Raw genomic sequence first — 27,435 nt, forward strand, 5'->3', positions numbered from 1 at the left:
CGGTTTGGGGGTATGCTTGATTTATTTAAAGGCCTGGTTACCTAGATATTTTTCTCAGAATAAATTTGTCAAAACATGAAGTGTGTGCATGACTTAATGCAAATCTATAACCATGATTCTATCTTTTGTGTTTTGTCTAAACTCTAAGGGCCGTTTGGATACACGGATTTTAGAATCCAGGTTTTTAGTTTGAAAACAGCGTAAAAGAGGGTTCATGATCAAGAAGCTGTATGCTGTCCTGAGCGTTTCTTGGATTTTAAGTGAGAAATTCAGGTTTTAAAAATCTCTCCTGCATCCTGAAATTTCTAAAATCTGGAAATATGGGAGGATCTGCTACTCTCTTGTTGTCAGAAAGAAGGGCGAGAAGTCAAAAACAGTAAAAAACGACGGCTGGTTCGCTTCTTCTCGTCTCTTAGCTACAAATTTGAAGAAATCCCGGATTCTAAAATCCGCATATACGTGGATTTTAGAATCCAGGTTTTAGTTTGAAAACAGTGTAAAAGAGACTTCATGAATAAGCTGTTGTATGCTGTCCTCACAGTGTTTCTTGGATTTTAAGTAAGAAATCCAGGTTATAGAAATCTCTCCCCCCATCTTGAGATTTCTAAAACCTGGAAACATGGGACGATTGCCTGCTCTCTTGCTGTCGGAAAGAAGGGCATGAAATCAGAAAACGATGGCTTATCCGTTTCTTCTCGTCTCCCTTCTACAGTTTTAAGGAAATCCAAGATTCTAAAATCCGCGTATCCAAACGGCCCCAAAATGAAAATAATCTATTCTTCATTTTTGTAACAACTGATATTCTCTAAATGATCACAAGGACTTCTCACGACAAAGGTTGATGAAAATAACAGGAGGCAAATAATCATACATGTATCTTTGAGCTTCTTCTCATAAAGTTTCTGGCATCTTTGTTGTTGTCCTATGCACTTTTTTGTCGTTTGCTAATCATGTTGGCCTTCTACCTTATTTTCCTCTAAATCTGTTCTATTTATGCACATCTTATTACCTCTTCATGCTTAAAAAACTGTTCTTTGCTGATACCAGGTTTCTGGGCACTTTACATATGGAGTCATGGCTCTTTCAGCTGCTACATTTGTGTTTTGGAATACATTTGGTTCAAAACTTATACCGGCTGCTTTTCAACAAGTCAGTCCAATTTCCTTGGCGTTGCAGCTCTCCTGCAGTGTTCTGGTATGATGGTTAGAATCTATATGCAAGTTGGGTTTGTGCATGCCTTGGCAATTTGTAACTCTATTTATATATGGTATCATATCTTTTCATACTTTACTTTCTTGTTATCGCCCTTCGTCCTGTCCATGGTTTTAGATTTCGGCCGAAATACCGAAATTTCGAATTTCGGTTGGGACCGAAACTGAAATCACCCTGGCAAAATTTCAGAAAAATGTGATTTTTAAAGTTTGTTTACAAGATTTCGGCCGAAATTACCGAAATTTCGGTACAATAATGAAATTTGCTTTGATTTTTTGCAGAATTCCGTCTACGTCCGAAACCGAAACTGAAACCGAAACTGAAATTTAAATCCATGGTCCATTTCTAACAATGTTACATATGCATGTCAGCTTTTTCCATTATCAAATATCTCCAGGTAGAAAGGGAGCTCATGATAAAGTTTTCTTTCCTACTCCGGAAATTCTATGCATTGGACATCATTGCTAATGTGTATTTATGGAACCAAATTGAATTCCACCTGTTTTCATTCATGTAGTAGATGAATTTTTATGTTTATCACATAACTATCACATTCATGTTCTGTTTAAATTAACCAGTATTATGATCTTATCCCAAGTGCAGGTTGTTGCTTGTCCTTGTGCACTTGGCCTGGCCACTCCTACTGCTGTGCTGGTAATCTTTTAGAGAAAAATTGACTCTCGTGAATTGAGGTATTTTTCCTGCTTTTACATTGTGATTTGTTTGATATAAGTTGATTTTTCAGGTTGGAACTTCCTTAGGGGCAACCAGGGGACTCCTTTTACGAGGTGGAAATATACTAGAGAAGTTTGCATTGGTGGATACAATTGTGTTTGACAAAACTGGGACTTTAACTATTGGAAAACCAGTTGTGACCAAAGTTGTGACTCTTGGATATGAGGAAGGAAACCATTCAAGGTTGAGTAAAGATAGCATATCTGTACTTCTAATGTAATTCTGGAATAGTGAATTGCTCTAAACATACATACACATATATATCTATTTAGTGTTTAGCATGGAAACAAAAATGTTACACTGCTTTATTTGTAAGCACTTAGAGAATCCAAGATGTTTTAACGTGGGACAAGACAAACCTGTTATGTTGTAACGAAAATATGACAAATTTTCGTCTTATTTTTATTTTTTGCTTGATTGAGTTTTAAAGTTACTTCTTCTTATACCATTTTTCTGTTGTCACAGAGTTTTACGATATTTTAATTTATTGACTTCACCTGGAACCTAATGAAAACCATATTAGTTTTTTTGAGTCAATGAAAGCCAAGCTAGCATGGAGTAACACTTACAGTTTCTAATTTCTAGGGAACCCTTAATCATCTAAGCAGCGATGGAATCATTTGCCAGGACGAACCTTCAATACCCGCAAATAGACATTTGGCTTAACCATGATTCTGTGGTCTTTGGACCTGCTTTTGAGGAACACAACAAATCAAGAAGTTAGCGGGGAACAATTGGATCTTCTTTCACTTTCCAAATATTTGATACCTTAAATATATTATTATTATGTAGGAAAGATGACATTGGTAATTATGGGCTTGTAGTAACAAAAATGGGGCAGATGGATGCAAATAGCCTTATCAAATGGTCGCAACTAATTTTTTTTTTTTACTTAAATCACTCAGCTCCTAAAGACATGGTGAGTGGAATTAGCAACCGGCATTTTTGTGTCAACTTCGTGAATATGTTTTGTGGTTGATCCTCATTGTTAAGGAAGCTCTAATATCTTGAGGGCACTTCATCTTGAATAAAGTTGTCTGTTGCTTCTATATACTTACTACATGAAAGATCTGATTGGCTGTCTGTCAGTTGTTACACTGCATGATCACATTAATCTCTGATGGGAAATTAATCTCCATTCACGATCCCTCTTGCTAAGATGGTTAATGTTCCTTTTGTCTAGTATCAGGGATCAGAGCTCAGATCCTTTGTAGGGTTTCGTCACATTTAGCCCTCCAAATGCTTTGTAAAAGTCCCTATAGACTTCTACTTAGTTGTAGGCCTGAGGTAACTCATTGAGCACACACAGGATGTTTGGTTAAATTCTTGTTAGAGTCTAGATTTGTCGATCTTGTCTGCTAGGGCATGTTTAGTTTGGAATTGTGCTTGTAGTATCGTTCTAGGTTGTAGGGTCCCAAGTCATTTAGACGTCAGTTTCATAGTATAACACTGTCTTATTTCTTGTTTAGGTGTCTTAGTACCTCCCCATCTCCATAGGATTGTCCTGCACATCGATTACACATATCCAAACTATTGTTAATAGGGCCAATTCTCCCCTTCATGGGCAAGGATGGCTTCATCCCTGAGGGATCTTGCACTATAGCACATAGAGCACATTGGATCAGCATTTCGACATGTTGGCTAAAATTAGGGTCGCACTGAACCGTATTGGAGAGCATATAGGGCTTGGGGCCCCGGACACATTGCGACCCTTATGACTATGCTTCCAGCTCACCCACTTGTGCTAGGTGAGGCCGGTAGCCGAGGGTTAGGTCTAGACTATTCCTCTGGAGGCTGGTCAGATTCAAACAATGAGTTTGAGCCTTATGAGGAGCCGCAGTGATCCAACCTTAGAAGGTTCTTGAGATTATGGAAACTCAGGAATTTCCAGGGTCACCTCGATCCTGAATTTCTAGAGTGGGTAGACAACATCAACCGCTTCTTTGAGTCGAAAGAGCTTCAAGATGATAAAAAGGTTAGATTTGTTACCATGAAACTCAAGGGTGCTGTCATTGTTTGGTGGAAACTAAGAGGAAAGGCCGAGATTGATAGTTGGGCCAAAATGAAGAAAAGATGAAAGGTAAATACATACTATCTGATTTAGGACCACACTCTACCAAAGACTATTCGGCCTTAAGCAAGGAGCTTTGATCCGTGAGGGAATACAGATAAGAGTTACATCTCTTGACAGCCCATAATTCGTTGGTTGAAGATGAAGAGCAGGCTATTTCTCAATACATTAATATAATGCAATTTCATTTCAGACCTAGTAGTTAGTTTTCCTTACACTCTCATCATTGTTGATGATGCCTTCCGATTAATCCTGAAGGCCGAGAAGATGATCCATCGTTCTTAGTGAAGAGATACTGACAGAAGCCTATCTAGTTCAGCCTCTATGATTCTATGTCTAGTCGTCTTAATTCTGTTCTTCCTACTAAGAGCAATGTTACAAATGTCCTTACAAATGTGTGTATTGTGAGACGTGGGCTTCTAGGACCTAAACCACTTAGGCACCTACTGCCGCCTTTAAATATTTCAAGTGATGAACCGGGTCCCAGGTCATCTGATTGTCCACTTAGGACATTCAATCCTCAGACAAACATAGCATTACTCATAGATGATGAAGGTAGAACCAACTTTGAATAAGAAAATGCTTCCCAAGATAAAGGTGCTCTGCATGAGAGAGCGGTCGAGCAAGAGAATGAGGGCGAGCACGATGAGACTATTCTTGAAGGGGATCTTGTCAGGACTGTTTTTGTGATTCGTCATGATGTGCTACCTCCTCAGACCTCAGGGACAGTTGAATGGTTGAGAAACAATATTTTCTACTCCACTTGCATGACAGGTGGAAAGGTATGTACTATTATTATCAATAGTGAAAGTACTAAGAACTTGTTCTCGGCCATGATGGCAGATAAGTTGAAGCTGAGGTCCTGAGGACTGAGATGCTTACCCACCCCCCCCCCCCCCCCATATGACTTCTTTAGCGACGACGAATGCATATGCTAGGCTCCAGGGTAAGGGGCTAACATTACTTTTGGGTCAGTATCGATTTGAGATGGCTTGTCAGAGGTCTACTTTTAGATCTCTTGAGGACCCGTACTCTATAATTCCACTATTTGGTCCTATTGCTTTAATCATTAGTATGTGATATTATTGGCCCCAGCCAGGATGTGTTGTGATCCAGTGCAGGGTGAGTCATTTCGTTAGTAGAATCGAGTTTATTTGTACATTTTTGCTCAAGACCGCTAGGAGAGTCAGGTCCATCTTTGCAATTATTGTTAGTGCGTCTGAGATACCTCTTTAATGCAGATTTATGTAGCTAGGACATTCTCTTTTTCTTTTTTTTTGAATGGTGTAGCTAGGACGTTCTTGAGTCATTCCATGTGAATTTTATGGAGCAAAACAGGGGTTTTATTTCTATTTGGTAGCTTACACTGCTCCCGATCAGATAGACAGACAAACGATTGGTCACAACTTGGGGCATTTGTTGAAGTGCTTAGCTGGTGAGTAATGCCATCCATGGAACTTCATTTTATCTGTAGCCGTTTATATATTATAGTTCCATGACCCTCTCCTTTGATAAAATGAATAAAATAAGAAATAATAGAATAAAAAAGTTCTACTTTTCATGTCCACACAAAACATGCAATATAACAAACTATATATAGCCTTCGTTGCCAGAAATAGAAAATCTATTAAGGCTACGTAGAATGCATTTGGGGGCAGATCTTAGAAGATAGTTATTTTTTGCAATATCATATGCTATGCGGCAAGTAATTTGCTCATGATGATAAATCATTTAGTTTATAGTTTCAAGTGTCAACCAATACTTAGGATTTGGCTATCAGAACATTTATTGACATTAAACCGCATTATTTGATGCAGTCAAACTTCAAATTTTAAATTGTCAGAACTTGAGGTTCTGAGGCTAGCGGCTGGGGTTGAATCAAATACGAATCATCCAGTTGGAAAGGCTATTTTGGAAGCTGCTCGGGTAGCTGGTTGCCAGCTTGTGAAGGTAATTTCTTCCTACTTAAGCTTGACACATCTCTTAATCTTTTGTTAGGTCTCTTGTTTTGTTGTTCCAATGTACTGAAATTTCACTTTTAATAGTATTCATTCCTGCGGGGGTGGTTAATCAAATTCCAATATTATAGAATTTCAGTTTTAATAGCATTCATTCCTAGCAGGACCAACATATGGGTATTTTTTTTTGGGTGTGTGTGTGTCGGCGGGGGAGGGGGGGGGGGGGGGGGGGGAGCAACCCAAACTGAGTTATCTCCTGAGTTATATGTGGTTGCTGCTATCAGAAATTCAGAATTCAGTTTGATCTGCCCCATAGGTAAAGGAAAAACAATTCCTACAGTGGGAAGCAAGTTTATCTGTAAACACGAAGTAAAATGGCAAATTATCTGTTTCTTTAAGGGACCTGGTAATGGGAATCAGTGAGAAATAACTTTTTCAAAATTGGGAAAAACTTCTAATTCTTATTTTTAAAACCTGGATTTCAGACCCTGGATTATGATGATGCATCATGCATCATTGTATACGCCCAAAACATGTTCCGCTTTATGGGTGTATATGCATAAATCAAATTTGTTTTTCAAATAATGTTTCCCATATAGTTTCCCACTCGTTTTCCATTACCTGTGTGACTCAACTCAACTCAACTCAACAAAGCCTTTGTCCCAAACTAGTTGGGGTCGGCTAAACTCAACTGGTCAGCTAATCAACTCAACTAGTTGCACTCTGGAAAAAAGAAAATGAGAAAAAGAAAAGAAAAATGGGGGCATTTCCAATTTTTATTCCTGCATTATTTCTGATTTCCATTCCTCAGCCATGCAACCATGATCTGTCCTATGTGAGGTGCACCCCACTCTTCTTTCAACTGAGTGTATGTTGACTATCCCTACAGACACACCCTATTCTAGCTATGATAGAGGGATACTATTGACACTTGAAACACAACTGGAAACGAGCTCTTTCTAATGCCTCAATATTATTATTCCTGCCACCTTGCAATTAAAAATAACACCGAAAAAGAGTTACATCATTCTGCTCATGTCAAATCCCTCCATATCACGGCAAAAATGAAAAGTCCCAAATCTTATGTCACATCCATTGTTATGTTTTGGTTGATCAAATAAAACGCTTTCTCTATCAATAGAATGGTTTAAATTTTTGTATTCTGCTTGCGAATTTTCTGTGGATAGCCTGCATGTCTAAATATTGGCAAAAAATCCTTTTCTTTTCTTTTTTTAAATGGTATTCGCAAAATTTTCTTGGATCATGCAAATTGGTTTTCTTCTAAAGTCAGTAATCTTATTTTGCTTTGGTCTAAATTTTCATTCTAGAATTCTACTATTGTGTAACCCAACCGTGTTTCTAGAACTTCTACTTTTGTGTGTGTGGGAATGATATGATAACAGCACTCTCTATAGTTTTCACTTTTATTCAGCTATTAAAGGCTACTACAATCCCCAAACCTATCAACAGATGACCATAAACGTGTTTAATAAAGGTAGGAGCTTCGTAATAAAAAAACAGAATATATATATATATATATATATATATATATATATATATATATATATATATATATATCATCATCATCATCATCATCATCATCTGCGAGATTTTTCATGCTTCCTGCTTAGTTCTTATTTTAGGCGAAGAAATCATAGTTTTGGATTGTTTTCCTGAGGGCTTGTTATCTCAGGTAGCGGATGGGACATTCAGAGAGGAACCTGGGTCTGGTGCAATAGCAACTATTGGGGAGAAGGAGGTTTCTGTTGGGACATTAGGTTGGCTGCGAAGGTAATCATCATTTGTCTCTCCTACTAATAGGGTGGAAGGCTTTTCAAACCCACTGCATACATTTCTCCATTACCTTCAGAAATGATGGACTGACAAAGTGCTTCAGCTGTATGGTTGGCAGCTTTTTTTCCTGTCAAACTATGCTCCGTTGACAAAGTGCTTCAGCTGGCCTCTGATCCGATAGCAGAAGGAAGAGCCAAAAGACAAGATAATGGGGCATAGAGAATGGAGAGTTAGGGTTTTAAATTAATGATCATACCTCTTCTTGATCTTGATCAACCTTGCTCGGATACAATGTCAAACTATGCTTAATTCATGAATGTAGAAGATAAAACAAAGAAAAAACCACAAGAAAGCCTTAAAACCCTAATTCACGAATTGGAGGAAGGAGGAGTTCAATTCAGGGCTTACAATTATTCTCTTCCCCTTCGTATCACTAAATCAAAACCAAATTACATCGTCATAAGGCTGAAGGATAGAAAAGGTAAATTAACCTAAGTGACTTATAGACACTTGTGTATGTCTTACAACTCCACAACCTACATACATCATGGAAAAGGAAATTAACGTAAGCTATGATTTGTGGACACGGACACGAGTGTCACGTGTCGACATGGACACGAGGTGTCGGACACGGCAAATCCCCAAATTCTAGAAACGGGGACACGGCTAAAATAGAAAGTATATATAATCTTGATTTGTATATATAGATTGTGTGCTGAGTTTCAACATGGATATGGGGTGCTGATAGGGCTAACCTGATAGGGCTAACCCCTAAAAATATAGAAATAGTGGCACGTCCATACATGTAAAGTTACCTACACATCTAGCAGACATTTAAAAGTGTCGAAAAGAGTATTGACACGTGTGTCAACAATAAATTCAAAGTGTCGGCCAAATCATAGAACCTAAGTGACTTATATACACTTGTGTATGTGTCTCACACAATGTATCTAACTCTACAACTTATATACGTCGTTCCATGGTGTATATAAGTGATGAATAAGGCTATCTTCCACATTTTCCAATAATAGTGATATGCATTCATAGAGCTCTAGGTGTGTATCTAATCACTGGGGAATTGTACATGACAATGTCATGATGTGTATCAAGTTCATGAGTGGCAATGAATCTATGAATTTAAATCCAAAAAAATGTACTGATTTTGTAAAATGGAGCAAAAAAAAATGATAAGATATAGTTACATCTATCAAGTTTTAATGGATTCCGACCTACCGCAAAGTGCCCTTTATCTATTCTTACGACTTGTGCCATCTTTCTACCGTCCAATATGTGTGGGTTCTCTTTTCTTGCAGGCATGGAGTTAATGAGGACCCGTTATGTGATGTGGATGAGTTTAAAAATCAATCAGTTGTATATGTAGGAGTAGATGGTGTTGTAGCCGGTTGTATTTATCTTCAGGACAAAATTAGATATGATGCAAGTCAAGTGGTTGAATCTCTGTCTAAGCAAGGAATAAGCATATATATGCTGTCTGGAGATAAGAAGGATGCTGCCGAATATGTGGCATCTATCGTAGGTATTCAGAAAGAGAAGGTGAGAAACCCCCCTCTTATGTTATTTTATTTTTATCAAAAACATGATCCCTCCATTGGATTATGTATCAAGACCATAGTTAGCAAAACATGATTCGGCAATAAAACGGGACGGCAAAATTTTGATTTTAGTACGGTTTTGGTTCAAAAACAGGTAATAAAAAAAAACAGAAACACAAACAAATGCATTTAAAATTTTTTAATTTACAAAATATAGTACGGGTAAAGTTGGAAAGTTGGCAAAAAAACGTGTTTTAAATGTTTTCTAAAAAAAATTTATTTGAAAAGTTTTAAATGGAGTTTTAAACAGCGTTTTTTTTTTTTGAAAAAAATGCCGTTTTTGCTAACTATGATCAAGACATAATCTTCACTGTCAAATGAGAAGAATGTGTTCTGGATGGCAGGTGCTTTCTGGAGTCAAACCAGATGAGAAGAAAAAATTCATTTGTGATCTTCAGAGTGATCAGAAAGTGGTAGCTATGGTTGGTGATGGTATTAATGATGCTGCGGCACTGGCTTCATCTGATATTGGGATTGCCATGGGAGGAGGTGTTGGAGCTGCTAGTGAGGTGTCTTCCATTGTACTTATGGGAAACAGGTTGTCACAGGTATTGGGAACTTCTGTATCATTTTCAACTAGGATGGTTTTCATTGCAAGATATATTCTGACAACTGTGTATAAGTTACCTCTTTGTTCTTCTGCCTTGCATGACCCGATCATATGAATACTCTTAGGGCACTTACGGCTACCATGATTTTTTTTTCATGATAAATTGGCATCTCCAAGTGGTGAGAGAGGGTGAAGTGGCTAAAAATCCGGAAACAAAAAAACGGGAAACTAATGTCTTCGAGTGTGAGAAGTGGATAAAAATCTAGAAACGAAAAACTCTACTCAAAATAGGATCGATAGATTCCAGATTTTTAGCCACTTCTCACACTTGGAGACACTGGTTTCCTGTTTTTGTTTCTGTTTTTTTGGCCACTTCACCCTCATCCCCACTTGGTGACACCGATTTATCATAAAAAAAAATATCATGGCAACCAAACGTGCCCTTAATGCTTGTCATTACTGTTGCTCTGGTTGTACTTTTACCCTTCACTCACATCTGAAGGAGAAAATGCTGCGAGAAATGACTGGATTCTTGTTACATTTAATAGAGGGATGAGTTACATTGAGACATTAAATGCAACAAAAATGCCATTTTTGAATTTTATATTATCTAGGTATTTCCTAAATACTACAGTATACCACTGAATCGAATACCTCTGTTCCCTCTTGATTTTACAAATTTCAACTGTTGAAGATCTACACATATTGCTTTATGGTTCTTAGAATGATGTGCATTCCCTTTTATTATTTATTTATCATGAGCTCCCAGCATTTCTTTGTAGATATTTTTGTTATTATCTATCAAATTCAAAGAGTTTATTCACGGACCAACCCCCTCAACTGCTTGGGTAAAAAAAACCTAGATAGGTGGTTTTTGTTACCCAAGCAGTTAGGGAAATAAAGTGCATAAAAATTTCCAACTAATATGTTTTCCACCCACTTACCCTCTTTGTAGTTACATTCCATAACCCTTAAACTGATCAAAACCCTTCACTATCTTCTAATCGCAGCCCTCGAAATAAAAATAAAACTACCTAATCAAACTTCACTTCAGTGCACCCACACCTTTATAACTTAACTGATTTTAGTTTTGATGCGCAATAATGTTCCCGACCTTTTTAACTTAAGTGATCTTAAGTTATATAGTGTAATAACGGTCCCCACCTTTATAACTTAAGTGACTTAAGTTATAAAGTTGAGTGATGGTCGCCACCACTTAAGCAACAACCAATAAGACATAACCCTAAAAAAATAATTACAAAGCAAGCAACCCCCCACGACTGAAATCAAAATAAAATAACCCCTTCAGGACTTCTTTGTTAGATGAAGGTATGCTGTGTCTTCTTTGTTAGATGAAGGTATGCTCCTACATCACTGCTGTTGACTTTTCCTGCTATCCCATTAATCAAAGCGCAAAAATGCATGCCCCAAGCCTTGCATTGAATTTACATTACCAAAATGCCCGGGGCGCAACAAACCCAACATGGCACCTCTTGAGGCACCCTTCCTTTTTTTCCATTTCTTTCCTTCTGTATTATCTCTTGGACATGTCAGGGTTGTGGTAGGAACGGGTAACAAATATAGACTCTAGATCTCCATGTCAGATCCAAGGCAACAATGAGAGAGTTCTTTCCAAATTGTCGAGGCCTTACTTAAGCCTGTTTCTTTTGTCTTCGAACGAGTGTGATTGCTAAGAAAACTAATAAGGGATCTAATTTTCAGTTTTGAGGTTGAGATCAAGGGAAAAGGGAGGAAACCTAGAATCCATATGTAGCAGTTCCATGGCAAATTTGAACGTCTATTAAATAAAAACCCATCTGGAAGGAACATATTTAAGATTTTAAGGGTGCTATAGCACATGCAAAATTTCTGCTGCAGATGGTTTATCATTTTGTAGGAGTAGTATTCCTCCATTAGTGTCGTCATTTCAAGGAGGAGAAAGACGTGGCTGCATTGACATGAAGGTGAATGTCCTGGTTCAAATACCTCTAATCAATGAATGACAACTTGTTATGCCCTCTTAAGGGCTACATGAGCAAGAAAAATGAGTATATTGCAAGGAATTCGTAAATTGTAAGACATGGGCTTGCAAGGATTTTTAAACATTTGGTGTTCTTCCTACGTGTTGCACACACTCTAATACGTTGGTGGTTGATGTCATCAAGGAGGCCACTCTTTTAACATCACTCACAAAGCCATTCAAAAAAATAAAAATAAAAAATATCACGCACAACAAGGGAACAACGACGTGTCACTGAGGAAGATGAAGAGTATGATGATAAAAAAAAAATCTGAATGACGAGAATAAAACAATGACACCTGTTCGTGAGGATAATGATCCCATAGCATCTTCCTCTTTTGCTATAGTTGCTTCTAACAAGACAATGGACTTATGGTGTGCTATTATGTGACTTATTTATTAGTTATTTTTCTTGAGGGATTGGCTAGCGTCCATCGCAGAAGGCATTTCTCGGATGGGCTGTTGCATGTGAGAGCAGCCACACTGGCTCACTTTTCAGCAGATTTTTTGTTCATACATGATGTGGCTGCTCTCACGTGCAACAGCCCATCCACGAAATGCCTTCTGCGATGGATGCTGGCAAATCCCTTTTCTTGAAGGACAATTTATCTTTGACCTATTTATTTATGGGAAATGATTTCAGCACCAACATATTTTGATACATGATCTCACTTGCTTGTCTTTTAGTATTTAAAGAGCTGTAAAAAGGTTATTATGATTCCCAAAAAGCACTTTCAAGCCAATAAAATGCTAAACGACAAGTAAGGTGAGCACATGTATCAAAACTTCGTTGTGCTGAAATCATTTCCCTTTATTTATTTATTTATTCAAATATTTGGTTAAATGCAGTTGACTTGCAGTTATCATTTAACTTGATGTGATTATGAACAGCTTCTACTTTTCTTTTGATGGTTCAAGAGTATGCTCTTGACCATAATGCTATTTAATGCAAGTCGGGACCCCTGGTCCCCAATGTAATTTTCATGGTCTTAATATTACTTGGTCAATTTTCTGAAAAAAAAAAAAAGTTCATTCATATTCATGAATAATTTGTTTGCAAGTTATTATGTATAAAAGATGGAGTTCCAAATTTATAGAACCGAATGTTTGTAATGAATGTAAACAACACATGCCCACAAGCACACATGGCAACAAATCAAAACGTAATTATTTGTATGTTTCTCCTTTTCATTTTTAATATTTATTCTATTTATGTGCGTTGTTTGCTTAAAAAATTGGGAGCTTGCATTACACAATTGAGCACTGACAACTGGATTTCCCACACGCAGTTGCTTGATGCTTTGGAATTGAGCAGACTGACCATGAAGACTGTAAAGCAGAACCTTTGGTGGGCATTTGCATATAACATAGTGAGTTCTTCTCTTCATGCCTATTGTGAAATGTTTTCATGCAATTGTTGAACCATACCTTATTTTTTAATCTACGAATGGGTAGCAAACTTATAAGATGAGCGAGATATTTGCAAGAAATCGGATGGATGAGCTTGCTGATTTTTTAGGGTGTAAGACTGATTGTCTCCCATTGACTTACCTTGTTATTCCTCTCAGTTTTAATATCCAGTCCATGACTCTTTGGGATCCAATGTGGAGTGTATCAAGAAGAAGTTAGCTCACTAGAAAAAGGGCATTTGACTTTTGGTGGGAGGCCTACTCTTATCTGGGGGTGCTACTTGGACGGGTCGGGTTGGGTTTAGCTTTTGCCAAAAAATGAATTGGAATCAACTTGAACCCGACCCGATTTTATGGTAAAAACTCAACCCACGATTGGATAGTTTCATTCGACATCGTGATGGAGGACATAGCTTACGATCATCGGCTTTGATCATGCCACTAGGCATTTGATTAGGACATTGCACAATGATCCGAACACTTTGTCACATCTCTTCGATACGGATACAGTAACGATCATAGCGATCTCCTTTGGAATCAACTTGAACCGGACCCGATTTTATGGTAAAAACTCAACCCAAATCCCCGAAAATCAACCTGGGTTGCACCCCTACTCTTATCAAGGTGGCATGATCAAATCGATCTCTCCACTTATTTTGCGTCTCTTCAAAATTCCATTTTCATCGCCAAAAAGATTGAAAAGCACCAAAGGATTTCCTTTGGGAAGGTAAGGAATGAGAAAAAAAGCATCTAGTGAACTAGGAGAATATTTGTTGGCTTAAAATTCATGGAAACTTGGGGATTGGTATGGTGTGTTTGAGGATCAAACCTCTCCTCTAGAAGTGGTTATTGAGATTGGGAGAGGAGTGGCACCTTATGGCAAGCTATTATTATGGGTAAATTTGGGGGTGGGGTAAATATTTAGGTAGAGGCAAGGGAGAAGGTGTGTGGTAGTCTGTTTGTAATGTAAGAGAGGAGTTCCTTTTCTTTATTATAGAGTCGAGAGGACAAAAGGACTAGGTTTTTTTAATTTCTTTGGGTGGATCTTATTTTCTTTATGCCATGCAACTTGAATCTTTATAGGCTGACTTTTAATAAGGGTTTTTGTATTGTGGATTGTTATGTATGGGGCGGGGGGCTTTGTAGGCTTGTGGAAGTGTGTGTGTGTGTGTGTGTGTGTGTGTGTGTGTGTTAGGCCATATTGATGATCCTAGAATTTGGGGCCATGCCCAAGGGCCTCTTCTCAATCAGATGTTTGCTTCTCCAATGTTAAAATATTGGTGATTCGGCGTAGTAAGGGACCATGGAGGCTTGCAGATTGGATCGATAGAGATCTAGATATGTGAAGAGGATATCTTGTTCTCATACTACGAGGGAGGCCAATGAAGTTGTGGACTCATTGACTAAGCTGTTTGTTTTTTTTGGATGGCATAGGGTATCCCCACTCCATTTTAGGGCGAGACTAATCCCTATGGATGCACGCAATCACCCACCCGTAAACCACACGCATCGGGTTTTCTACTACTGGGGGAACACAAAGAAGTTGGCTAGGCTGGGTGTTAATAGAAGTTTTTTAGTTTTTGAGCATTCTGTGCTCCCACGCCTACTATATTCTGCTGAATTTCTGTTTGTTTCTTTAATAAATTTGTCATCTTTATAGAAAAAAAAAAAACCTCTCCTTACCCAGTATTTGGTTTGTGTCCTTTCAACAAAAAACAATCACAGCTTTTGTTTTGCTAACCATGGGTTAACAGTTAATAATAGAATCAGAAAACAAAATCACACACGTCCATCAATCAAGAGTTTTCACTTAAAATTTTGCTTATTTCAAAGATTATAACTCTCTCTTAACAGTATGATAATCTGTTACAGGTTGGGATCCCAATTGCTGCCGGATTGTTGCTGCCGGTGACTGGGACTATGCTTACTCCATCCATTGCAGGAGCTCTCATGGGTTTAAGTTCAATGGGAGTGATGGCAAACTCACTCCTCCTGAGGCTAAAGTTCGCCTCAAAACAGAACTCTATCTACAAATTATCACAGGATACGAAAACCAGCTCTGAAGCTGACCTACCCATGGACAAAAGTAGTGATTTGGAGAAAAATTACCCTACTAAATGGAGAAATGCCTGATTTTTTTGAGAAATAACTTAGTCCTTGAATTAGCTTTGGCTGAAGAAAATCCGGATATGACAAAAATGAGAGGGAAGCTTGACTGCTAGATCAATGGCAACTCTAACTCAACTGAACAAAGCCTTCGTCCTAAACTAGTTGGGGTCGGCTAGATCAATGGCAAAACAAAAAAAATCCATATCAAGAGAATGCACTTTTCTTCTAGTTGAAATTTTTTGGTAGGTTAAGAACACAACATTTGTGGTTGAACAGAAATATCTTCCAATGTTCTCATTATTTAAGAAGCACTAGCTTTCTACCTTGTTCATTTGTGTTTCCTTTTTTATTATTGGGTTCTGCTCAGACTAGAACATGAAATTATGGATAGGATCTGTACCTTTTACATACAAAAACAATGTAAAATCTATGATGATGGCATACTTTTGATCTTTTAACGATCAAAGAATATAATTGCTTCACTATTCGCAAAAGATTATGGTTCCTTCAACTATTATTGGTGGGATTTTAGCATGCTTATCTACCAAATTGAGATGAACTGTTTAAGTCAGGCCCTATTTGGATTGCATGAAAAGCATTTCTGATGGAAAAAAATTTCCCTGTAATTTAGGAGAAAATTATATAGAGATATGCTAAACTCAAGGGCACCCTCAACCTTTCAGCTGATTTTTTGATAGGTCACACCTGAGCTTAGCATTCCTCAATTATACATGATTTCGGTAAATTTAGAGGGATATTCTCATAAATTGAAGGTCCCTCTTTAAGTTAAAAATTGAATAGGGTGAGTTAGTTTTCGGGGGGTGCAGCAGCGAAATGGCTTCTGCGATGATCCCTAGCAAATCACTAGTAAAAAAGAAAGGGGTTATACGTACATCACATGATCTACCCAATCATGTTATCAAGTCTAACCCCGCAGAATCCATATAATCCACATCATGTCATGATTTGCCAATGCAATGAAAACAAATTCGCACTGCCATTAAAAAAGTCTTCACATTCTAGTTGAAGTGACAATTGAATTTCTTCATCTGCTTTCCTTAAACTTAATTAAGATCTGCTGCCTTTCTCACTATGTGCATCAAGACCACAAATCCACGACACTAGGACAAGACAGAAGCATTAAAGCACATTCCATCAACTCCAGACTACCATGATATTTCTATTCACACACAGGCAATGGAATGCTGCCAATAACTCAACTAAGCAAACTTGGTCATTAATAATGTATCTCATTCAATAAGATCAGCAATACCACTATGTCATACACATGAAAACAAGTGGTCAATGTCGTAAAACATACATTAAAAAATAGGGCATTTGCCACAAAAAATAAACGATGAGATTGGAGCAAAGTTGCAATTGGTGAAATACAAGTGCAGGATAAAGAATATGAGCAACAAGCTACAAGTCAAAAGCTTTGCTCAGACATGTAAAATGACATAAAAAAGGTGAATCTAACCAAACACCCTACTGGAAATAAGCAACCATTCATTTGATACCCTTTCCCAACCTCGCAGCTACATGGAAGGGTCAGCACAGCAAAAAAGGTTTCATCTTTTGCATCGGCATCAATATGTGTGTGAACTGCAGATCTGCTCCATTGGCAGCATCAGCTACTACAGGTAACCCACATATGGTGCCCCCTCCCCCAATCATCTTTTGGGCCATCATAACTAAAACCACTCTTTTCAGGTTCAGATTTAAGATCACCAAAGAGCAATATCAGAATCCCTATGACAAGACTATTAGAAGAAAGCTGAAATATGAACCTTACCAATAACAATGTCAGTATTTATTTTAAGATATTTTTGGTCCAGAACTCGAGATCTTCTGTAGAATCTACGTTGTGTGAACAGCACAGTGTTGTTTGTTAGCAGCATCAAAACAAAATCATCTAGGAAGAACAAACAGCAACAGCAAGGACATCATTTGCAATCATCTGGCCAATCAGCTACAATCACTCTTTTCACGAACAGAGGAACTATAAAATCCCAGGATATGGTCTATTGTAAGTCACAATCTTACCAACTAAAAGATATAGAAGAAAATGTTTCACAAAATAAAAAAACCATGCAAAGGATGTCTATAAACATCATAAACTCCTCAGTACACACTGTAGGTCATAAACCTCCCAACTGACTACTTTATATATCTTAATCTATAAAAAAGACCATGAACTACGGATCAGCCCAATAGTGGGACTACCTATTAACTTCCAACAAAAGAAAATTTTTAATTGTAACCTTGAAAGGAGTCCAGGGCAACCAAATTAGCATTCAGTACTTCAATGAGAACAAGCATCCATGCGAACCTCCTTAGCAAACAAGCAGAGATTTGTGTCTGCCTCAAGGATCTCCAAACAAGGAACCCCAATGCCCACATCAGTCCTATAAAAAACAATTTCCACAATAACAAAGTTAAATGTCAGCTTATTATTGGAATTAAATCAGAAGCTGGAACACAAGAAAACACACTTACATCATTCGAGTTAGGTGGAGATACACTTCGAGAATTGGCATGTCGACCCCGGGGCGAAACAATTCTTGGACGTGGGGGCAGTTCATCAGAACTGTGTCTACCAGGACTTCCATTACGGGAAGGCGGTGTCCTGCGTGGAGATACACTCCTTCGAGGACTAAGACTACGCCGAGCAGGAGATCGACTACCAAAAAATAAAAATAAGTACCATTAAAAAAAAGAAAAAAAGAAGAAACATGAAATCAAACAACAAAACCAGAAATGAAAATTGCAGCATATGATGTACCTGTCATATGACAGGCTCCTACTCCGCCTCGGCTTCTCATCAAGCTTGCCTCTACTGCGACCTTTATAGTAATCAGGACTTACACTGCGACTCCTGCTCCGACGCCGATAATCTCTTTCCCTCCCATGGTACCTGTCGCGGTCATATCTGTCTCTGCTTCGACTACGACTTCGCTTTCTGTAGTCCCTTCCACGATAATCATTTCGGTACCTAATAATGTAGCATTAACCTATGTCACAACTATCTCCAATATTTTCAAAATATCGCGTTTTTATCGCGGCATTTTGATAAAAAGACAAAAACTTGAATTAATCAAGAGATTTAAAAAATATGGCGATATTTTCATTTTTATCATAAAATATCGTGATAATAACATGATATTATCCGAATAGTTTTTCGATATTTTTATTTTAACATTTTTCTTAAATTTTATATATTTATATATTTTTAAATAATTTTATTTTAATCATTTTTCCCGATATAAACCCGAAAAAAAGATAAGAAATTAATATGTCCAAAGATTTTCCCTTGCGGAGAAATTCCCGAGAACGGTATTTGTGACATACGCATTAACAATGATCAGATGATTTGTAGGAAATAAAGCACATTTCATCTGTTTGCACTCCAATGGGTTGCTTGGTTAAACTCAAGAGTTGGGATGCCATCACCAGGTTTGAACCATTCTGTTTGAGTTGAAACTTAATTAAACCAAATTCAGCCAGACTTGATAAAAAATATTTGACCCCGTCAAATATAATAATTGGTATGACGGGTGAGAGTTCAACAAGAATCATCGCATGTCGTCACACACAATGGTCATTTCTAACAGATTAAGTACTTCCAACGCATAAATAGCTTTGGGCAATCACTTCACCGATTTGAAGTAGTATGATCACCGGGTGCGCTCTTGATGCATTCCTTATAACGTGCAGCTTCGGTAGAAACAAACTTAGGTCCTCTGCTACATTAGGTTTGTAGACGTTTACTCGCGCGCATTGACGATAAAGCAGTAAAATTTGTGAGGTCCAGATACTATGATCGGTGACTCCTTTGAGCACATATCAAGAAAAGTATCATCTTAGATGTCCTTTGTCTAGCTGTCGTGTAAGCTCTTTATGTTTAGTACGCCGAACAATTCGCCTCTTCCAGGCATATTGATAACCTTTATTGCCTTTTTTATTCTCTGATAGTGTTCACGAGTTAACTTCTAACGAAACTAATTTTGAAGGATGATGGCTGCTTTCTAAATCCTTAAGTGTGTGAGTCATGTACTCTAAAAAATTTGTTGGATCACTAGTGTGGCTCTCGTTTTGCTTTAAGTCTAGTGATTGTCGTGCTGCCAATCCTCTCATACAAGCTTCAATCTTGATGACTGAAGATAATTGGCTCTTGTATACTTGCTTGGGCAAGTAAATTTACCATGTTTTTTGGATCTCCTAGCGTGAAGATAATTTTAAGCTATGGCTTTCTCCTCTCAAATCATTCTAGCTTGTAATATTTTACCTTCATGAAAGTCGTCGGAATGAACTTTGCCAAAAAAATGTTCCAACATATCAATCAAATGAATGACACGTGGTTTTCTCATTATGCATCGTTTCTACATCAATGTTAGCAAACACTCCACGCACGTACGAGCAAAATTGTCTTAGCAATGCAAATCATTTGCTCATCGTCGTGATTATGCTGCCATAAATATGTCTCCAACGCTGCTACCCAATCAAGACATTAAGTACATTGACTCCATAAAATCCTAGTAAGTCTCTAATCCTCATAGTGTATTGATTATGATCCATAGGCTAGGATCTTCCTATCATAACCATGTTATTCTAAGTAAGAATCCGAACCTAGCTTTGACACCAAATTGATGCAAATCAGGAGGTAGCAGGTTCAATCCCAGCTTACATACAAAAAAAAGTATAAATTCCAATTTATGCAATCATATCATGGCAGCAGTCAGCCCCCTAAATCGATGGCACGGGCATTGGTTAGTGGTGACACCTTGCACCCTTGCCAATGGCCAAGAGGCCATATCTGCCATGGAGCAAGCAAGGTGGGAGAAGACCGTGGGCATGAGGCCATGGCACAGTAAAGTCCATATGTGGAAGGGCATGGCAACAAGGCATGGCGTAAAGCTTTGCAAAGCAGCACAAGTCTGTTGTATTTATGAGGCTGCTGTAAGGCAGTTTGCCACCTGTAAGCTTCTAGTAACTGCGACTCATGGCACCCTAAAGTCCATGTGTGGAAGGGCATGGCAACAAAGTGTGGCGTAAAGCTTTGCAAGGCAGCACAAGTCTGTTGTATTTATGAGGCTGTTGTAAGGCAGTTACTCCATATGTAAGCTTCTAGTAAATGCACAAGACATGTGCACAGTGGGGGCAGCTGGCAGTTGCTAAAATGGCCTATATGTAGGCATAAGTCCATGCAATGTAGGCATAAGGTATGAGACTGTATCCTTTGTATTGTAAGAGTTTGGGCTATTGGGGTGAGTCACTTGTATTGCTGTAACGCTGGAGATGAGTGACTCCAAGCAAAGAGGCAATAATATTATAGCCCATGGGTGTAGGCAAGAGTTGGCCGAACTGCGTTAAAACCCTTGTGTTCTTATGTCTGCGCCTTCTTATCCCTTTCATGAGCCTTGAGTGGGTTGGCTGAGACTAACTCACAAGGACTTAGTGCCATCACGGGTGTTTTCGTATGAGTAAAACTAACCCGTGACAATAGCTATGGCCAGAGGCCTTTACAATATATAGAAACTTCAAACCCTATGAAATTCGTGATTATGGAAGGATTGAGACTCCAAAACCTCACCCAAATCGAGTTGTATACTCTAATTCCTACCACTACGAGGACTCCTATCAACTTAAAACAATTTTTTCATGGACTTTTCTTCTTAAAAAAATTCTTAACACCCTAAGGACTCATATTTTCTAACAACAGTAGCAAGACAAGTGTCAAATGACTTAATCAACTCATCCCATTACATGGACTCTATCTAATCCTACTACAAATAAATTATGACTCTTAAACCCATAATGAAAACAAAAACACTACAAGCCACACATACAATTCCTTCATCAAATCATCCAATCAGGGTTGGACCAAAAGCAATGTGCTAGACAAGTGATGGCGCACTTAATCAACAGAAATGACCACCACAAAGTGCCACATGCAATGTGTGTTAGATTATGCTATCAAAAACTGGTAACATGGTCATGTCATCCTAGATACCCTCTCAAATGATTATTTATAAGACACATAATCTGACAACTGTGTAAAGTGTTTTGGATCGTACGTGAGATGGGGGCCACCATAGAAATACCTTCTGAAAATCGGAATCGAATCGTAAATCGGATCGTAAATCCTAAGAATTTTTCAGATTTATATATAAAAATGAGAAAAAAATTTAAAAATATAAAAAAAAAAAAGCGTAAAATGAGTAATTATCTATTTTCCATTTGCAACTATTAAATTAAATATAAAATTTCATGATTAGTAATCTGAAGCACAAACCATATTCATCACACAATAAATTACTAAACAAAGCACAAACTATATTCATCATATAATAAATCATTATATAATTTATCACAACAATAAACAAAGAACATACTCAACTCTATGATAATCATCATACAAAGAAATGTCAGCAATAAACAAAGCACATACTCGGTAAACAAAGCATTTTGAAATGATTTTCATTTTGAAATCACAATCAGTTCTCAAAATCCAAAACTGACAGAATTGTAAAAATCGCACAATTCAAAGTCAAATCGTACTTAAATCGTAAGATTTTTATGAAAAAAGATTCTTTGTCCGATTTGAATTGTTCAACCCACAAATTGATTTGAATCGTAAGATTTAAATCGTAAGATTTTAACAAAAGAGGTAATTCCACCATAGAAAATCCCTCTTTTCAAAGTCATTGTGAAATTTTTCTAAAGGATTCATTTAGCCGACCCCAACTAGTGTGGGACAAAGGCTCTGTTGAGTTGAGTTGAGTTTTGTGAACAACTGACTGGCTGTTCAAGTGTTTATTCTTTCTTTTTTTTTTTGTGTGTGTGTGTGTGTGTGTGTGAGGGGGAGGGGCGGGGGGGGAGGGGGGTGTGTGTATTGTTGAGAAACTTTAGAAAAGGGATTTTCTAGTTTTTTTCAAAATTAAATTTACTTTCTTTTATAAATTAGGTAATACCTAGGAGGCCCAGCTATTAAAAATATTAGAGTGAAAGAAGTAGGTGCTAGGTTAGAGAGACAGAGAGAGGGAGATCGAATTCAGATTCCCACGGGCGGAATTCTCGTACCCTAACAACGATGAATTATCTTATACCTTGAAACAAAGTTCTACAGAATCTACCAATCCAAACCAAAATATAAAAAATAAAATTTTTTGTTGAGATCTATTATCATCAAGAAAACTTCTACTTGTACTCAAATGCTACCATGTCTCAAGCATACACCTTGCCCCTACATAAAAATAACGGTCATGTCCCATTTCAGAAGGGCTCAAGAATTCTTAAAATATAAGACAAGTGGCAATATGTAACCAAACAATTAAACAAATAAAGGATCAAGGTTACACTGCATGCTTAGACAAACTAATCGAGAACCTCAATCTCCTACCATCTAAAATGCTTACCCATAATTAGTAATTAATAACATCTTGCAAGGGTCTTTACCTTGGCGGAGGGCTACGGCTACTAGACCTGCCACCTTTTGTCTTTGGAAAGTCTTCTATGATCCTTCCTTTCTTACTGCACATTGAAGAAGATAATAAACCCACTGAGTGATCACCTCAAACTACGCCAACGAGTAACAGGGAAAGGTATATTACACGTTCAAATCACACAGATAGAAGAAAATACATCTCGAAACACTAGTGTAACAAAGCAATAAAAGAAGAGTAACAAGCATATACAGCAAATTTCAGTGTACTGTAAATCATTTACAATACTTGAGATGACTCACGACGCTGGATTATCCTAAAATCCCTAGATTCATCTTTTGTGGTTGATAAACCACTCATCAAATACTGGTACTAGTTTATTCATCTGGTCATTTCTCAAAATAAGATCTGTTTATATTGGCTCATCACAAAATTACAAACAATGAGATGAACACCAAAGCTTTGAAATACAGAATAACACAAACTTAAATTGTCAATGCAAAGAACTTTAGGCCCTGTTTGGATTGCAAGAAAAATATTTCCATAGGATAATTTATTATTTCACTAACTTAGAAGGAAATAATATTGTTATGATTAATTTAGAGGGATATCATCATAAATGGAAGGCCTATCTAAATAAAAATTGAATTTGGTCGGTTCAAGTTATGTTTTTTCATGTGTAAAAAAAGTACAAAATTTTAGAAATATTTTTCCTTTCCAAACTTTTCCAGAAAATTTCTGCAATCCAAACAGGGCCTTAAGTCAGAAGCGATTGAGCAAGCAGTAGAATCAAATAGAAATAAGAACACAGGAAACATCAAACCAATCGAACGAATTAAAACAGGGAGCAAAAATCAAGAAATAAGAAAAAAAATTAAAACCAAAGAAACTTAAACGGGTATGCCAATATTTAGGTTGAATTGAAAACTGAAAATTCCAAACACTTAGATCGCTAACTTACATAGCTTCCGCGTTCGGCCCGTACTTCGCGAATTGAACCATGATATTTCTACCATCAACATTTCTTCCTGCAAAGATAAAAGATAAAAGGAAAAGCAAACATTAAAGGTATGTTTGGTTGCACAAAAACCAGGATGGCTTAGGGGTTTTGCATGGCATTTGAGTGCCACATTAGCAAAACCCCTTGTTCGGTTGCCAATATAGCATTGAAATCCCTAGAGACTACTAGGGATGCCACCTGCTTAAACATTGCATGTCTGTTGATGTATTACCTTTGTTCCTCCCTAAGAAATCCAAGCCCAAATGGAAATTTGCATGGATTCCAAGGGAATGACACTTTTTCTCTTTTTCTCTCTGTCTTTCTTCCCTCTCTCTCTTTGTCTCTCCTCCCATGATATTATTAATGACACTCCCTATCACTACTCTAAGAGGTTGATAACCAAACACTACTTAGCACTATACTACAAGGTAAGTTCCAGGGAAATCGAAGGCTCGTCTCCTCCTCATTGACTTACTTATTATATACCACTACTCTAAGGCCCTGTTTGGATTGCAAGAAAAACATTTCTGGTGGAAAATATTTTCTGGGATTTTTTTTTTCTTTCCACGATTTGGAGGGAAATGATATGAGTTTGGTTAATTTAGAGGGATATTATTATAAATTGAAGGTCACTCTTTTAACAATAGAAAATGGGTTGTTCAAGTTATCTTCTTTGTGTGTGTGTGTGTGTGAGTGTGTGTGTGTGTGTGTGTGTGTGTGTGTGTAAACAAAGTAAGAAAAAAAAGGGCAGCCCATTGCACGAGTCTCCCGCCATTGCAGGGTCTGCAGAGGGCTAGATGTACGCAGCCTTTCCCTTGCTTTGCAGAGGTGTAAACTAAGTAGGAAATTTTTTTAAAAAAATTTCCTACTTACAAACAGGTCCTAACTCCTAAGAGGTAAAATACCTGCACCCAAACATAGTATGATGGAAAGATAATCAAATCAAAGAGATGGGTTTTAAAAAGAAAAAAGAAAAAAGAAAAAGGAAAAAAAGGAAGAAGAAAAAAAAGAGTCTTGCCATCGAGCTTCTCCACGGCCTTCTGCGCCTCCTCCGCGTACTTATATCGAACAAATGCAAACCCTCGTGGATCTCCAGTTCTATATATACAGAAAATGAGTAACTAACAGAAAATAAATACAGAAACCCTAACAGGCCTTTTGAGTACATGGATTTTATAGTCAAGAAGCTACAACCTAGAATTTTTTTAAGCTAAAATCGGACTTGAAATCCTAAAAACTGGATTTTAAATGCGTAAAAATAAGGTGAGTTACCACTCAATTTTGTAAAATCCAGATTTCAGCTAAACAAAAAACTAAGTTTTAGCTTGAAAAATCCAGGAATTTACAATCCTGGACTATAAAACCCATGTATACAAATGCCCCCTAGAAGTTCCTACCAACACTCAATATAAAGAAAATAAGTAACTAACAGAAAACAAATAATCCCTAAAAGATCCAAACAACACTATCTATTAAAAAAAAAAAAAAAACCCTAAAAAATCATAGACGAACCTTCGATCTCTCGGGAGAAAGATATCAACGACCTTCCCATACTTATCAAAAAGGGGAAATAGATCATCAGCCGTTGTTCCTGAAAAAAATATTAAATGTTAATAGATTACAAAGAAGAAAAAGAAAAAAAAATACAGAGAGAGAGACTTATACTGAAAGTGATGTTGAGAACGAGGAGAGAGAAGGTGTCTCTAATATCTGGAGGACCTGCTCTTCCAAAGTGCGACATTTTTCCCTCTGAGAGAGAGAGAGAGAGAGAGAGAGAGAGAGAGAGAGAGAGAGATTAGGGTTTCTAACTGGGTCGAGGGTTTTTAGGGTTTCTAAAAACAGAGAGGATAAGGGATTTTGTTGGACAAAAAATTCGGCTTTTTATGCTCAAAATTACAAGGCTGTTTTTATGAATCGATTGTTTCATTTCGGATCTGCTAGGGACTAGAACATAAAGGCATTTCTCGGTAGGCTGTTGCATGTGAGAGCAGCCACACAGCCTCACTTTTCAGCAGATTTTGTCTTATCCATTTGGGATTTCTCAGCGACCATCACAGAAGGCATTTTGATGCAACAGCTGGACGCAAAATACCTTTCCGTGAGAGTCCCTTGCAAATCCATTTTTGTTTACCAAATAAAGGGATTTGCTAAGGACTTTTGCAGAAACACATTTCGCGGTTGACTGTTGCATGAGAGGGCAGCCAGCCAGCAGATTTTGTCTTATTCATTCAATTAATCTGAGATGACCGCTCTCTTTTCTTTATCCAAAAGTCCCTAGCAAATCCCCCAAGTAAACGAGTATGGTCTTCTCAAGGAGGAATGCTAAATTGAAGTGCACCTCTCCAAAACCCCAGCCACAAAGCGGTCTTTTGGTTGCACAATTTCTAGGGTTTACTTAAGTGTTTTGATTGGTTTTAGGGTGTCACGTCATCTATTAGTAGTAGTAGTAGTAGGAGGAGGAGGAGACTACTTATCTTGTCCCACTCTTGCCTATCCATGTGGCATGACTTTTGTCCCCACCTAACTACTAAAAACAAAGATTTTTTTTTTTGCTCGCTGTGGTAGAGTCTTGACAATTAGCACTCATATCTCTCTCTCTCTCTCTCCTCTCTTCATTTGTAGTGATAACCTTATTGTCCCAGTGACACTCCGCACTAGGAAACTACTTCAATTGATAACCAAACACCATTTTACCACTGCTTTATGAGGATATTACTTAACTGTATATTAAGTTATCAACTAGTTCTAATTCACCCCGTACTCTACAAGGTAACTACGTGCAACCAAACAAACACAAGGGTGCCCTTACACAAACCCAACCGCAAGGCGCATCACCCAATTGGATTTATAATTCCTTCTTTTCTATATTTGTAAGTGCCCTTATAATGCACTTGCATGACGGATCCAATGGGCGGCCCATACCCAAATCCAAACACTACAAAAAAATCATCCAAATAATGTGGGCCCACATTGTTTGGATAATCCAAAGCGTTCATTTGATGGGTCCTGACATATATAAGGTGTGCCCAAAAAATCAGCTCCATCGGATCATCCTAACCCTTCAATCTATGGACGAACCTTCAGCTGATGGGGCAAACCTTAAACAAATTAAAACTACAGGGGTGTATTTGTCACGTTTTAAACTATAGGGGTGAAAGTGGATATGTCATAAACTAGAGGGGGTGTAAATGTAATTATCCCTTAAAATTATTCACCATACTATACTATACAAGTGGGAGATGAAGCTTCATTTCCACTTCTCACGGTAGTAGATTCTGACATTGATATTCTACATTGGTGACATTATAGAGCCCGCAAATTTTTTTGATTACAATTAACCAAAGGGGACTGATATCCTCACTACCATATTTTGATAATGGCACTACTTACTTTTTTTAACCCTTTTTTTATCAGCTTTGCACGGCCAAGAATGCCAGCAACACCCAGGTAGAGCCAATGTTGTCAACAAGGTTTTATTGCTTTGTTTAATATTAAACAACCCACCAATAAAGAGTTTCA

At 37.6% G+C, this 27,435-nt stretch overlaps 2 protein-coding genes across 5 annotated transcripts in view; one reads left to right on the forward strand and one right to left on the reverse strand.

Moving 5' to 3' along the window:
• Window positions 1–15,982, forward strand: part of PAA1 (P-type ATP-ase 1) — a 31,252-nt gene extending 15,270 nt beyond the window's left edge. The window contains exons 9-17 of the mRNA XM_077393810.1: window positions 1,048–1,194; window positions 1,816–1,866; window positions 1,958–2,130; window positions 5,836–5,968; window positions 7,670–7,767; window positions 9,084–9,324; window positions 9,728–9,931; window positions 13,243–13,323; window positions 15,235–15,982. Coding sequence (XP_077249925.1) covers window positions 1,048–1,194; window positions 1,816–1,866; window positions 1,958–2,130; window positions 5,836–5,968; window positions 7,670–7,767; window positions 9,084–9,324; window positions 9,728–9,931; window positions 13,243–13,323; window positions 15,235–15,495 — 1,389 coding nt within the window. The 3' untranslated portion in view covers window positions 15,496–15,982. The remainder of the gene's footprint in view (window positions 1–1,047; window positions 1,195–1,815; window positions 1,867–1,957; window positions 2,131–5,835; window positions 5,969–7,669; window positions 7,768–9,083; window positions 9,325–9,727; window positions 9,932–13,242; window positions 13,324–15,234) is intronic.
• Window positions 15,983–16,683: 701 nt separating this feature from the next.
• Window positions 16,684–25,756, reverse strand: LOC143889559 (serine/arginine-rich splicing factor SC35-like). 4 transcript variants are annotated; one of them, XR_013254858.1, is made up of 11 exons: window positions 25,740–25,756; window positions 25,582–25,691; window positions 25,429–25,507; window positions 24,935–25,014; window positions 23,878–23,944; window positions 22,930–23,004; window positions 18,257–18,466; window positions 17,971–18,154; window positions 17,736–17,879; window positions 17,267–17,473; window positions 16,684–17,176 (listed from the first exon to the last, which is right to left on the reverse strand). XR_013254858.1 is itself a non-coding variant. In XM_077393811.1 (9 exons), the coding sequence occupies exons 2-9, from the start codon at window positions 25,655–25,657 to the stop codon at window positions 17,874–17,876; spliced, it is 777 nt and encodes a 258-aa protein (XP_077249926.1). In that variant the 5' UTR covers window positions 25,658–25,691; window positions 25,740–25,756; the 3' UTR covers window positions 17,475–17,873. The 4 variants fall into 4 exon arrangements, 2 of the variants coding, with proteins under 2 accessions (XP_077249926.1, XP_077249927.1); XR_013254857.1 differs by having other exon boundaries at window positions 16,684–17,473; XM_077393811.1 differs by lacking the exons at window positions 16,684–17,176; window positions 17,267–17,473 and having other exon boundaries at window positions 17,475–17,879.
• Window positions 25,757–27,435: the final 1,679 nt, after the last annotated feature.

Source organism: Tasmannia lanceolata, unplaced genomic scaffold (assembly GCF_043159265.1).
Source record: "Tasmannia lanceolata isolate RefF3 unplaced genomic scaffold, GAP_Taslan_0.1 ptg000013l, whole genome shotgun sequence".
Classification (NCBI taxonomy): domain Eukaryota; kingdom Viridiplantae; phylum Streptophyta; class Magnoliopsida; order Canellales; family Winteraceae; genus Tasmannia; species Tasmannia lanceolata.

Excerpts from the sequence above, each read along its gene's own strand:
- LOC143889559 (XM_077393811.1), bottom strand. The coding sequence starts at position 25,657 with ATGTCGCACTTTGGAAGAGCAGGTCCTCCAGATATTAGAGACACCTTC. Across the intron at positions 25,508-25,581 it reads CGTTCTCAACATCACTTTCA|GAACAACGGCTGATGATCTA; the intron begins GTATAAGTCTCT and ends TATTTTTTTCAG. Across the intron at positions 23,945-24,934 it reads GGCCGTGGAGAAGCTCGATG|GAAGAAATGTTGATGGTAGA; the intron begins GCAAGACTCTTT and ends TTATCTTTGCAG.